General features: G+C 38.4%; 1 protein-coding gene across 5 annotated transcripts in view; it reads right to left on the minus strand.

Moving 5' to 3' along the window:
* NRBF2 (nuclear receptor binding factor 2) overlaps positions 1–13,559 on the minus strand; it is a 74,189-nt gene that overhangs the window by 28,125 nt on the left and 32,505 nt on the right. For 4 of the 5 annotated variants that reach the window (XM_079900222.1, XM_079900221.1, XM_079900224.1 and 1 more), the window contains exons 2-3: positions 5,005–5,089; positions 528–568 (exon numbers count right to left, since the gene is read on the minus strand). In XM_079900222.1, coding sequence (XP_079756348.1) covers positions 528–568; positions 5,005–5,089 — 126 coding nt within the window. The remainder of the gene's footprint in view (positions 1–527; positions 569–5,004; positions 5,090–13,559) is intronic. The other variant, XM_079900223.1, reaches the window with a different exon arrangement.

Raw genomic sequence — 13,559 nt, forward strand, 5'->3', positions numbered from 1 at the left:
CTTACTGTGAGCTCATGGTCAAATGAGCTAATGATCAGGAAAGGTACTAACAGGTCTCTAAAGGACACGCCTGGCAATCTAAGGTCTGTGAGAAACCCCTAGAAAAAAGGACAGCAGTTTCTGCATGCCATCAACAGCAGTTCACTTAGTTTTATTTTTTATTTTATACTTGAGTATAGTTGATTGACAAAGTTGAGTTAGTCTCAGGTGGATAGCAAAGTGATTCAGTTATACATGAATCTATCCTTTTTCAGATTCTTTTCCCATTTAGATTATTACAGAGTACTGAGTTCCCTGTGCTATACAGTAGGTTTTTGTTGATTATTTTATATATGTATAATATGTGTATGTTAATCCCAACAGTTCATTTAGTTTTAATTTCCTTTCTGAAGTACTCATCTCTTCCCTATTTTATGTATTTCTGACTGCAGTGTTTTGCGAGGAGCACAGTGCTTTATTTTATACACAATTCAAGTCTCCACAAGAAAATCCTTCTAACCCTTGTTGAAAATATTGAAGTGTCTTACCTGCTCAGACTGTGTCAGCTTCATAGCTTCAGAAAGATACGCTGGTTAAAAAAAAAGAGAGAGACACATTATGTGTCGTCATTTTGTTATTAAAACGTCAAACAAAGAGTTTTAATACTCCTCATATGACAAAGAGAACTGGTCTTAGAAGCAATTCTGCTACATAGTTATCCTATTCCCGAAAAGGATTTTTAAAAAAAAGGATTCTTAATTTCTCCATAAAAAATAGCAGTGGTAATCAAATGTACATATTCCATACACCTTGGAGGGGCTGGTTCTTTTAAATCAATGTAGATTTCACAGTTAAGGAATAAAGATGGCATAATCAGAAAAATAGAATTAGGTAGGATTAAAATTAAACAAGAACCTATCAAAATCCTATTACTCAAATTATGCTCACAAAAATATCAAGATATTGACTATCAATGACTTTTTACCCACATGAATACCTAAACTATCATTTTGGTCTCCTACAGAACTACTTTTATTGAATTGTTTCTGAGCTATACTATCAGCCTACTGTGAATCTGGTAGATAAAAGCCCAAAGAACTCATTGACATATTTATAATAAGTAGCTGCAGGCAGTATTAGGACATTTATGAAAATGTCACTGTAAAAATCCATAACTTTCCTCTCTAAGCTGACTGCTAGAACGCTGAAGGCCATGTTCCCCTTCAAGAACCCATGATGCATTTTGTGAACTACCAGTCCTCCCCCATTTTATCTTTCTATGGATTTTATATTTTGTTGTATTCCTCTGTAAGCCCTTTTATATCTTGCTGGAACAAGATAGGGTATAAATAACAAGTATTATTAATAATAGGTCATGTCCAATTAATCCCCATTTTTTATCTCTTGCTCACTATAAACTTTTTGGCATCTCTCATACATTAACTTCCTTCTTGCTTTTTCTCCAATACTACAGGCACTGCTTTCTGTCTAATCTTAATCCAAATATTTTAATGATTTCCTGAGTTCATCACTTAGAACTGTTGTCTGCCAGGTTCTATCACAGTCTTCAAGACAGACTAATTGGATGCTCCCTCCACATCAGAAAACAGAGTTGGTTATATGGCCTATGCTCCAGCCATACCTACATTTTCCCCTCAACTTTTTGTCTTATTAAGTCTGTATAACTGCATACAGACGACTTCTTTTCCTTTTGTTCATGTGTAAGTCTGTTGAGACATTCTATCTCTTACTGTGATTGTGTGGATTTCCCCAGACATCCCTCCCATTATTCTGTGTACATTTGCCTCCCTGTCTGAAATACAGTTTGCTTTAAATCCAGTTTCTTAACACATAGAACAGTTTTACAAAACCAAGCTTAACCCAAATGCAGTGCCTCCCTTTGTAGAACCTTGAAACTATAACATGACAGAAGAAGATACCCAAGGACACTGAGTTCCCAAAGCTTAGAGAATTCAAAAAGAGTCACACTGTCATTTAAATTATTTCCCAATCTTAAAATCTGGGTCTTAAAAGAAAAGTTATTTTAAAAGAAAAAAAAATTTTTAATCTGACTGCATGGTAATGAGTTTACCCCCAGAGCCACAACAGGAACAAATGCCCAAGACAGAAATGTAGGCAGGGAATACTTATCTCAGAAATATTTAGCAATGTGGTTAAACTGCTTTCTTCAATTATGATACAAGGCTAATATCTGAAGTAAATACTAAGTAAATGATGAAGAAAAGGAATTAAGAAAATCTGAAGAATCTATCACTTCTTAAAATAATAACATTTACTATCAAATACATATAAACAATGTACTCTGAGGTCTGCTCATCTTCTGAAAAGTTCATTTTGAGCTCTAAGCATTGTTAATGCCTATGATTAACTTCCCATTTAAGCTTTTGCTCTTTTTCCTGTCTGTGAAAGAAACGAAATCCACTTAGAAACTGGATTGCATTAAGACTGGTAAGGGAGGACTTCCCTGGTGGTGCAGTGGTTAAGAATCCGCCTGCCAATGCAGGGGACACGGGTTCAAGTCCTGGTCCAGGAGGATCCCACATGCCACAGAGCAGCTAAGCCCGTGCGCCACAGCTACTGAGCCCGAGCGCCACAACTACTGAAGCCCACGTGCCTAGAGCCCATGCTCCGCAACAAGAGAAGCCACCGCGATGAGAAGCCCACGCACTGCAACAAAGAGTAGCCCCCATTCGCTGCAATTAGAGAAAGCCCGTGTGCAGCAACAAAGACCCAACGCAGCCAAAAATAAAATAAATTTATTTTTAAAAAAAAGACTGATAAGGGAGAGTTACAGAAAACCAGTTACAGCTGCTAATCAAGGGTTTAAAGCAATAGGGTTTAAAGCAATAATGCTGAATTCTTGGTAGTTTATGGCTTCTTAACTTTTTTTCAATATAGAGCGGTAAAAATGCATACACCTCCTCCTCCCCACCTCCTGCCAGATGTAGACAGCTTTCTCCTTCTGGGTTGGGTATCTCAGTTTATCAAGTAACCTCTTTATTTCTACATATTTACAAAACACTATCAGAACACTACAAAGTGTAGAGGATATGAGTCCTTAGCTGTGTAGTCTCGGGTAAACTGTCTCAGAATCTCCTCTGATCTTGAACAGAGGCCCCTTATTTTGCCCTTAAATTCTCTCATTTCAGGCTTTCATCCCACCAGTCTTTCTCAGATGATGACCTTTCCCTGTTTTGTCTCTAAAATGATTTCCAAATACTAAGTTCCTTCCTCTCAGGATACATTTACATCCATACCTCCCAAAACACCTCTGTTCGAGCCCTAGATGTAAGTCAATTTAGAAAACACTGAGCTCATTCTAACCACATTAATTTTCTAACTAGCACTACATTCACAACTCTACTCTGAAACACAACACAAGGCTATTTTTAACCAAGTCTAAACTCCAAATCAAATCCGCTGGGTGGGATTAACTAATCACACTTAAAGTTGTACCTCCATAATTAGAGCTAATGGGATCCAACAGACTGCCTTCATCTTTTCTTTAGATACAGAGAAAGGGAGAGAAGAATTTAAAAGCCCAACATTAATTTTAAGTCTTCAAATAAAGACAGGGATGCAGGCTAGGAATGAAAGAAACTCCTCTCTCTTTTATGTATTCAGAATATCCTACCAATCCAGAGACACTGCTTTGGGAAAGCAAATGTTCTCCTTACTTGCTGCAAGTAATAAATCCTTCCTTCTCGGCGAGGGGCGGGGGCAGAGTATCCTACCAATTAACACACAACCTAATGCTGATCAGTCTGTTATTTATGTGTAACCATGACCACTCTGGATTATTTAACTAAATGTAGCATTTCACTGCAGCATTCATGTTTTTTTTAAAAATAGTATAGTACACTTTTTTTTATAGTGACTACAAATTTAACAATTTGATTCATAACAAAATGTGGCTTATGAAAGATTTAAAGAGCACTAGCTGCCAAGTTTAATGCTGTCTAAAGCTCCCATAAAATTCACCATAAAATCCACAGAGATTTATGGGATATATACAATGCATTCAGCCCTACAGCTGAAGGGGTACACTTCAGTAGCAAAACTAACTCTTCAAAAATAAGACATGAAATTTTCTCTGAAAATTACTGACTTGTAGGCAAAAATCACTGACACAGAAGGACTTATCAGGAGGGGCAGCCTCTGCCAGGAAAAAGCAGGACTTGGATCATGGTACTGGCCTAGAGGGGAGGAAAGCGCCTTCCTCCAGCGGAAAGAGTACGGGGCTCGCTCTAAGACAGGCAGCCACTCCACTGTAGGATGAAGCACCCCCGCCCCGAAGCTTTTAGGCTACTCAGCTAACAGAAACCAGTCTGTACAAACAGACCCTGAAGATCTATTTCTGAGTTCAACATATGCTAGCTTGTATGACTGGGATAAAATTAGGTGTTTGGTAAGAATCCAGTAATTCTAAACTTCATACCTAAAAGAAGGTCATCAGCAGCATGGTACTATAGGCATGAATGTATAGACGAAACATTCAGAAGGGAAGCTAAAGAAAGGCCACAGGAAAGAGTTTCAATGGATTTTGTATTATCAGCATCTTAGAAAACAGAAACTCAGTGAAAATTAATGGCTGGAATTAAATTAGTTATTACTTTCAAAACCCAGAAAAGCTAAATATTTGAAATCCAGACTCCTTCTCTATAACAACTAAGATGAACTGACAGACACTTCTTGGAATCACTTCTGTCTTTGGGGATCTTCAGGCTCAGGAAGCTGTGTCCAGGAATCATTTATGAATACGGCATATGCAATCTTCTTGATTTAGAAAGACTGGGTTAGGAGGAGCTGGAAAATCTAACACACTCACTTGAAAAATAATCCAAGCTGTGTTCCAGTGGGTCAGTAGTATCAACCTGGTACATGTAGGGCAACAACACATCATTACTCTTGTGACTTTCATTCTAAATAACGTGTTGAGAGATACTGGAAAAAAGAAACTGCCCTGCAGTTTTAGACTCAGTATTTCTTAAAAAGAATACTTACCTGCAGCCTTTTTGTGACAAGAAATAGCCTCTTCGTATTTCCCTGCAGCTACTAAACGATCTGCTCGTCTGCTCTGTTGATGAGCCTAGAAGACAAACATTCCTGAGTTCCTCTTACTTAAAAAAAAAAAAAAAAAAAAAACTTTTAAGAAGATATAATGCTGTTTGTTGCCACACATCAAACCATTATGGCTGTATCTAAAACTGGGGAAACCTAATGGGTAGTATCTGAAAGGACTGGCAACTTCTCTCAACTCCACTAATAAACAATCGAGGTTAACACTAGGCACCAACTCCTTCAGGGAACATTCTTCAGAGATAAGCCAAGGGCCATCATCAAATTGTTACTCAAAATGTATATTTTCTTGGTTTTTAACTCATTCTTCCTTTTCAACATTAAAGTTGCTATTTATGTTTTCAAGATAAAAAGTTTGTACATTATACAGTTGAGGAATTAATGATACCAATATTTAATGTTATGGTGGAGATCTTTTCAGATACAACTCACCAAAACAACAAACTCAAAGTACTGAAAGCAAATGGATTAAATAAATAGTCATTGGTCTCCTTACATCTGTGTTACATTTCAGAACTATTACAATTTTGTGAATGTGTTTCATCTCTTACATAAGGAGGTCCATAGACTCACAGTGGTCACATATCTTACATAAGGTTATACAGTTAGCAGACAAGGAGAAAGCAATGGTCAGCTGAAGTCTTCTAACTAGTGTGATGTTTTCCTCACTAACAAACTCACAGATAATTTAGCAAAGCTGCTTAAAGTGAAAAAGCACTATACACCTATGTTCACAGCAGCATTATTCAGAATAATCAAAAGGTGGAAGCAACCTAAGCATCCATCAATAGATGAATGAACAAAATGTGGTACATACACACAATGTAAAATTACTCAGCCTGAAGAGGGAGGAAACTGACACATGCTACAGCGTGAACTTTGAGAACTTTAAACTAATAATGAAATATATAATGAGCCACTTGCAGAAAGACAAATACTGTATGATCCCACTTAATGAGGTATCTAAAGTAGTCAAACTCACAGAAACTGAAAGTAGAAAGGATAGTTGCCAGACACTCGGGGGAGAGAAAAGTGGGGAGTTGCTGTTCAATGAGTGTAGAGTTTCAGATTTACAAGATGAAAAAGTTCTGGAGATCTGCTGCATAACAATGTGAATATTCTTAACACTACTGAACTGTACACTTAAAAATTATAGATGGCAAATTTGGGAGTTCCCTGATGGTCTAGTGGTTGGGATTCGGCACTTTCACTGCCATGGCCCAGGTTCAATCCCTGGTCGGGGAACTGAACTTCCTGCAAGCCACATGATGCGACCCAAAATTATTTTTAATTAAAAATTTAAAGACAGAAAATTTTATGTGTACTTTACCTCAGTTTCTTTTTAAAAAGCAAAAATCAAATCTGTGTGTCAGGTGTGAAATGATTTGTGTTGAATGCTTTTCAAAAAATGTGCCACTGATGCCTCATAAAAATATTTCAGAAAATCACTTTTGTAACTGAGATTAGAAATATTTGCAAGTTTACAAATCATGCTCAGTGTAAAACAGAGGTGAAGACAAAAGTAGGGAACAGTACACTTCTAGCAATGCATGCTGTTTACATTTTCCCCGTTTCTATTTTTGTAAGGAAGAGGCAAGCAACATTCTTAAAAGAAAGATTATTCCTTTCAATTGTTTCAGAGGCTTTTTATTCTTCAAATAGTAATTAAACAAACTTTTTCTCTAAGTCTCAATTTATTCCTAAAAATAATAATGGATAACCAGAAATGACTAAGGGCTTAAAATATAATTTTAACCATGGAGTCCTGGATTTGAATAAAAAACATGTTCTTAACACAGGAGTATTATATAGTATCCAGAAACGATACAGATCTTTTGGGGAGAGAATGTACATAATCAAGAAAGGTAAGTTATGATCAACATGATTCCTCTAAGGAATGTATTCTGAGCATATAGCTAAAGCAAGTGACAATCAACAAGGTTCTAGGCACAGGGGAAAAAAAATAATGAAAGAATCTGCATATGCCTTTACCTTTCTAAGCTTTGAAAGAAGCCCTATTTAAGAGACAACCTTCTCTGAAATCCCAAAGTACTTCCTAACTAGGATGGCACAGTGCAGACATAGCCCTACCAAGAACCTGGGGCACTGGGCTCAAGTTCTGTAATCCCACTAAACCAGCCAAGTTATCTCATCCTTCAGGGCCTGTTCCCTCACCTGTAAAATGATGGAGTTAGATGTGTGCTTCTCAAGTTTTAATGGAATCCAAATCACTGGGTAATCTGGTTAAAATGCACACTGATTCAGAAGGGCTTGAGATTCTACCCAGGTGAAGCTGAAGCTACTGGCTCTTGGACACACTTTGAGAAGCCAGGATGAGATGCTCTCTGAGGTTACCTTATTCTAACACTGCCTCTAGTCTCTCTGTCCAATGACATTAATCATTTTCTACCTTGTACTATATTTACGAAGCTCCCTAGTTAAACTTCAAGTTCCACAATAGTAGAATAAATTTTTTTCTTTTTCATATTCTTTTCCATTACTTTATTACAGGATATTGAATATACAGTAGGTCTTTGTTGGTTACCTATTTTATGTATACTAGTGTGTGTCTGCTAATCCCAACCTTCCCCACCCTCTTTCCCCTTTGGTAACCATAAATTTGTTTTCTATGTCCGTGAGTCTGTTTCTATTTTGTTAATAGGTTCATCATTTGTATCATATTTTAGATTCCACATATAAGTGATACCATATGGTATTTGTCTTCCTCTGACTTACTTCACTTAAGTATGATAATCTTGAGGTACATCTACGTTGCTGCAAATGGCATTATTTCACTTTTTTATGGCTGAGTAATATTCCATGTGTATATATAATACCACATCCTTATCCATTCATCTGTCGATGGACATGTAAGTTGTTTCCATGTCTCGGCTACTGTGAATAGTGCTGCTATGAACATAGGGGTGCATATATCTTTTTGAATTGGAGTTTTGCCCAGATATATGCCCAGAAGTGGGATTGCTGGATCATATGTTAACTCTATTTTTAGTTCAAGAAACCTCCATACTGTTTTCCATAGTAGCTGCACCAACTTACATTCCTACCAACAGTGCAGAAGGATTCCCTTTTCTCTACATCCTCTCCAGCATTTGTTATTTGTATACTTTTTAATGATGGCCATTCTGACTGGTGTTAGGTGGTACCTCATTATGGTTTTGATTTGCATTTTTCTAATAATTAGTGATGTTGAGCATCTTTACATGTGCCTATTGGCCGTCTATATGTCTTCTTTGGAGAACTGTCTATTTGGGTCTTCTGCCCATTTTTTGATTGGGTTGTTTAGTTTTTTGTTATTGAGTTGCATCAGCTGTTTAATTATTTTGGAAATTAAGCCCTTCTAAGTCGCATAGTTTGTAAGTATTTTCTCTCATTCTGTAGGCTGTCTTTTCATCTTGGTTATGACATCCTTAGCTACGCAAAAGCTTCTGTGTGATTAAGTCCCATTTGTTTATTTTTGCTTTTATTTCTATTGCCTTGGGAGACTGCCCTAGGAAAACACTGCCACTTCAGCGAATGTTTTGCCTATGTTCTCTTCTAGGAGTTTTGTGGTGTCACGTCTTATGTTTAAGTCTTAAAGCTATTTTGAGTTTATTTTTGTCTATGGTGTGAGAATAAACTTTTTCTTGAACACCAAAGAAACAAAAAGTTCTCAAGTGGTAGGAACAGGACCTCATGGCTCTTCCAACTCCCCAAAAACTTCCCCATGTAAAATCCAATCTCTGATCACGCTGCCAACTCAGGAGTTACATTTCATTTTAAAACACACACCTACTTTAGGTTATCTGGCACCACAGCAATCAAATTCCCTATTAAAAAATACAGGTCCTACACCAAGTTCTTGTTAGACACCCAGCACATGCCAACTGCCTAGGTTCAAATCTCAGCTTGAACACTTATTAGACACCTGAACTTGGCTTTCTTAACTTCCTGCCCAAGTTTTCTCATCTTTAAAATGAGAATGTTGTGAAAATTAAATGAGTTAAAAGACAGTAAAAGCAGCAGAGGTTATCTACCACCATAAAGCTTACAATGTGATTGGGGAGATTAGACTAAACTGCATTCTTTTCCAACTAAAGATACTGTATGAAGCTTATTTTTGTAGTAATTCTTATTTTTAAAACAATCTTTAAAGGTCTCTAATATTAAAATTGATCTCTTTAAATACTGTTCTTGGCAGAATCACAGCATTAAAAGTATTAAATCCATATGCTTCTTTGGTGATTCAAAATAAAACAGGAACAAGAAGCAACTGAAATGGGAACGTTCGTTAGGGATTCTAAAAGTTTGGGCACTGATATTTTATAATTCTGAAAACATGTTTCTCTTCTGCCAATTACTTCAAGATGCACTAAAATTTTATGGGGAAGGTTTTATCTCAATACTTCGTTCAAAAATGATAAAAGACAACAAATGCTGGAGAGGGTGTGGAAAAAAGGCAACCCTTTTGCACTGCTGGTGGGAATGTAAATTGATACAGCCACTATGGAGAACAGTACAGACGTTCCTTAAAAAACTAAAAATAGATTTACCGTATGACCCAGCAATCCCACCACTGGGCATATACCCAGAGAAAACAGTAATTCAAAAAGACACATGCACCCCAATGTTCACTGCAGCACTATTTACTATTTACCCAGGTCATGGAAGCAACCTAAATACCCATCGACAGACGAATGGATAAAGAAGATGTGGGATAAAGAAGATGTGATACATACATACAATGGAATATTAGCCATAAAAAGGAACGAAATTGGGTCATTTGCTGAGACGTGGATGGATCTAGAGACTGGATGGATCTAGAGTGAAGTAAGTCAGAAAGAGAAAAACAAATATCACATATTAACACACATATGTGGAACCTAGAAAAATGGTACAGATGAACCGTTCTGCAGGGCAGAAACTGAGACACAGATGTAGAGAACAAACGTATGGACACCAAGGGGGCAAAGTGGGGGTGGGGGATGAATTGGGAGATTGGGAGTGACATATATACACTAATATGTATAAAATACACAACTAATAAGAACCTGCTGTATAGCACAGGGATCTCCACTTCACTGTACAGTAGAAACTAACACAACACTGTAAAACAACTACACCTCAACAACAACAACAAAAAGATAAAAGACAATATAGGTCTTTATGAGTGATATCACAATTCAAATAATGTTTAAGCCAAGAATATATCTATTTTGGGTACTAACCCAAACAAATAAAGTAAATTTTATTTATTTTCTTCTTAAAGTTTATCAGGAAACTTAGGACAGAAAAGGTTAACTTAACACTCTTCATGAATTTTAACTCCAGGAGCACCTAAATATATAAGGCAAATATTAAGAGACCTAAAAGAAGAAACAGACAGCAATGTAATTACAGGAGCCTTTAAAACCCCATTTACATCAATAGATAGATCATCCAGACCAAAACAACAGTAGGGAAACACAGGCCCTAAATGACATATTAGACAAGACGGAACAAATATATACAGAACATTCCATCCAAAAGCAACAAAATACACATTCTTCAAGTGTTCATGGAACATTCTCCAGGACAGATCGTATGTCAGACCACAAAACAAGTCTTAACAACGTGGCCCAGGTTCAATCCCTGGTTGGGGAACTAACCAACTGCAAAAACAAAAAACACACAGAAACCAAAAACGAAAAGATGTTCCAACTGGTAACACAGAAATACAAAGGATAATAAGAAACTATTATGAACAATTATATGCCAACAAATTGGGCAACCTAGAAGAAATAGATAAATTCCTAGAAACACAAAACTGTCTAAGACCAAATTACGAAAAAACAGAAAATCTGAACAAACCAATCACAGACATATCTCGGAGATATTGCAAGCTCAGTTCCAGGCCACCGCAATAAAGTGAATACTGGAATAAAATGAGTCACACAAATTTTTTGGCTTCCCAATACATGTGAAAGTTATGTTGGGACTTCCCTGGTAGTCCAATGGTTAAGACCCCGAGCTCCCAACGCAGGGGGCCCATGTTCGATCCCTGGTCAGGGAACTAGATCCCACATGCTGCAACTAAGAGCCCGCATACTGCAGCTAAAAAAGGTCCCACAAGCTGCAACTAAAAGATCCCACCCGCGGAAACAAAGATCCCACATGCCACAACTAAGACCCAGCGCAGCCAAATAAATAAATATTTTTAAGATAAATAAATAAAAGTTACGTTTACACTACACTGTTGTCTATTAAGTGTGCAATAACATTATGTCTAAAAAAAACAATGTAGGGCTTCCCTGGTGGCGCAGTGGTTGAGAGTCCACCTGCCAACGCAGGGGACACGGGTTCGTGCCCCGGTCCGGGAAGATCCCACATGCCGTGGAGCGGGTAGGCCCGTAAGCCATGGCTGCTGAGCCTGCACGTACGGAGCCTGTGCTCTGCAACGGAAGAGGCCACAGCAGTGAGAGGCCCGCATACCGCAAAAAAAAAAAAAAAAAAAAAAAAAATCAATGTACATTCCTTAATTTGAAAATAATGCAGTTGGAACAATGGTGCCAATAGACACAGGGTAGTCATAAACCTTCAATTTGTTAAAAAAAAAAAGCAACATCTGCAAAGTGCAATACAGCAAAGCACAATAAAATGAGGTACACCTGTACTGGTATGGAGACTGAATTAGTAATCACAAACTTCACAGCAAACAAAAATCCAGGACCAGACGGCTTCACTGGTGAATCCTACCAAAAATTCAAAGACTACCAATCCTCCTCAAAGTCTTCCAAAAAAACATAAGAATAGGGAACACTTCCAAACTTTTTTACAAGGCCAGCATTACCCTGATACCAAAACAGACAAAGACACCAAATGGAAAAAAACAAAGCTAGAGGCCGATATCCCTGATGAACACAGATACAAAAATCCTCAGCAAAATACTAGCAAATCAAGTGGGATTTATTCCAGGGATACAAAGATGGTTCAACAAATCAAACTTATCCAAAAACCAATGTGATGCCACATTAACAAAATGAGGAATAAAAATCACATGAGCAAGGGGAGCAACCAAGATGGCGGAGTAGAAGGACGTGCTCTCACTCCCTCTTGCGAGAACATCAGAATCACAACTACCTGCTGGACAATCATCGACAGGAAGACACTGGAACTCACCAAAAAAGATACCCCACATTCAAAGACAAAGGAGAAGCCACAGTGAGACGGTAGGAGGGGCGCAATCACAGTAAAATCAAATCCCATAACTGGTGTGTGGGTGACTCACAGACTGGCGAACACTTATGCCACAGAAGTCCACTCACTGTAGTGAAGGTTCTGAGCCCCACGTCAGGCTTCCCAACCTGGGGGTCCGGCAACAGGAGGAGGAATTCCTAGAGAATCAGACTTTGACGCCTAGCAGGAATTGATTGCAGGACTTCAACAGGACTGGGGAAACAGAGACTCCACTCTTGGAGGGCACACACAAAGTAGTGTGAGCATCGGGACCCAGGGGAAGCAGCAGTGACCCCCAAGGAGACTGAACCAGACCTACCTGCTAGTGTTGGAGGGTCTCCTGCAGAGGTGGGGGGTGGCTGTGGCTCATCGTGGGAACAAGGACACTGGCAGCAGAAGTTCTGGGACGTACTCCTTTGCGGGAGCCCTCCCAGAGTCTGTCATCAGCCCCACCAAAGAGCCCAGGTAGGCTCCAGTGCTGGGTTGTCAGGCCATACAACCAACAGGGAGGGAACCCAGCCCTACCCATCAACAGTCAAGTGGATTAAAGTTTTACTGAGCTCTGCCCACAAGAGCAACAGTCAGCTCTACCCACCACCAGTCCTCCCATCAAGCCTCTTAGATAGCCTCATCCACCAGAGGGCAGACAGCAGAAGAAAGAAGAAGTACAATCCTGCAGCCTGTGGAACAAAAACCACATTCACAGAAAGACAGACAAAATGAAAAGGCAAAAGGCTATATACCAGATGAAGGAACAAGATAAAACCCCAGAAAAACAACTAAATGAAGTGCAGATAGGCAACCTTCCAGAAAAAGAACTCAGAATAACAATAGTGAAGATAATCCAGGACCTCAGAAAAAGAATGGAGGCAAAGATTTTAGAAGATGCAAGAAATGTTTAACAAAGACCTAGAAGAATTAAAGAACAAACAAAGATGAACAATACAAAACTGAAATGAAAACTACACTAAAAGGAATCAATAGCAGAATAACTGAGGCAGAAGAACGGATAAGTGACCTGCAAGACAGAATGGTGGAATTCACTGCTGCGGAATAGACTAAAGAAAAAACAAGGAAAAGAAATGAAGACAGCCTAAGAGACCTCTGGGACAACATTAAATGCAACATTCGCATCATAGGGGTCCCAGAAGGAGAAGAGAGAGAGAAAGAACCTGAGAAAATATTTGAACAGATTATAGTCAAAAACTTCCCTAACATGGGAAAGGACATAGCCACCCAAGTCCAGGAAGTGCAGCGAGTCCCATACA

The sequence above is a fragment of the Stenella coeruleoalba genome (assembly GCF_951394435.1).
Source record: "Stenella coeruleoalba genome assembly, chromosome: 16".
Lineage (NCBI taxonomy): Eukaryota > Metazoa > Chordata > Mammalia > Artiodactyla > Delphinidae > Stenella > Stenella coeruleoalba.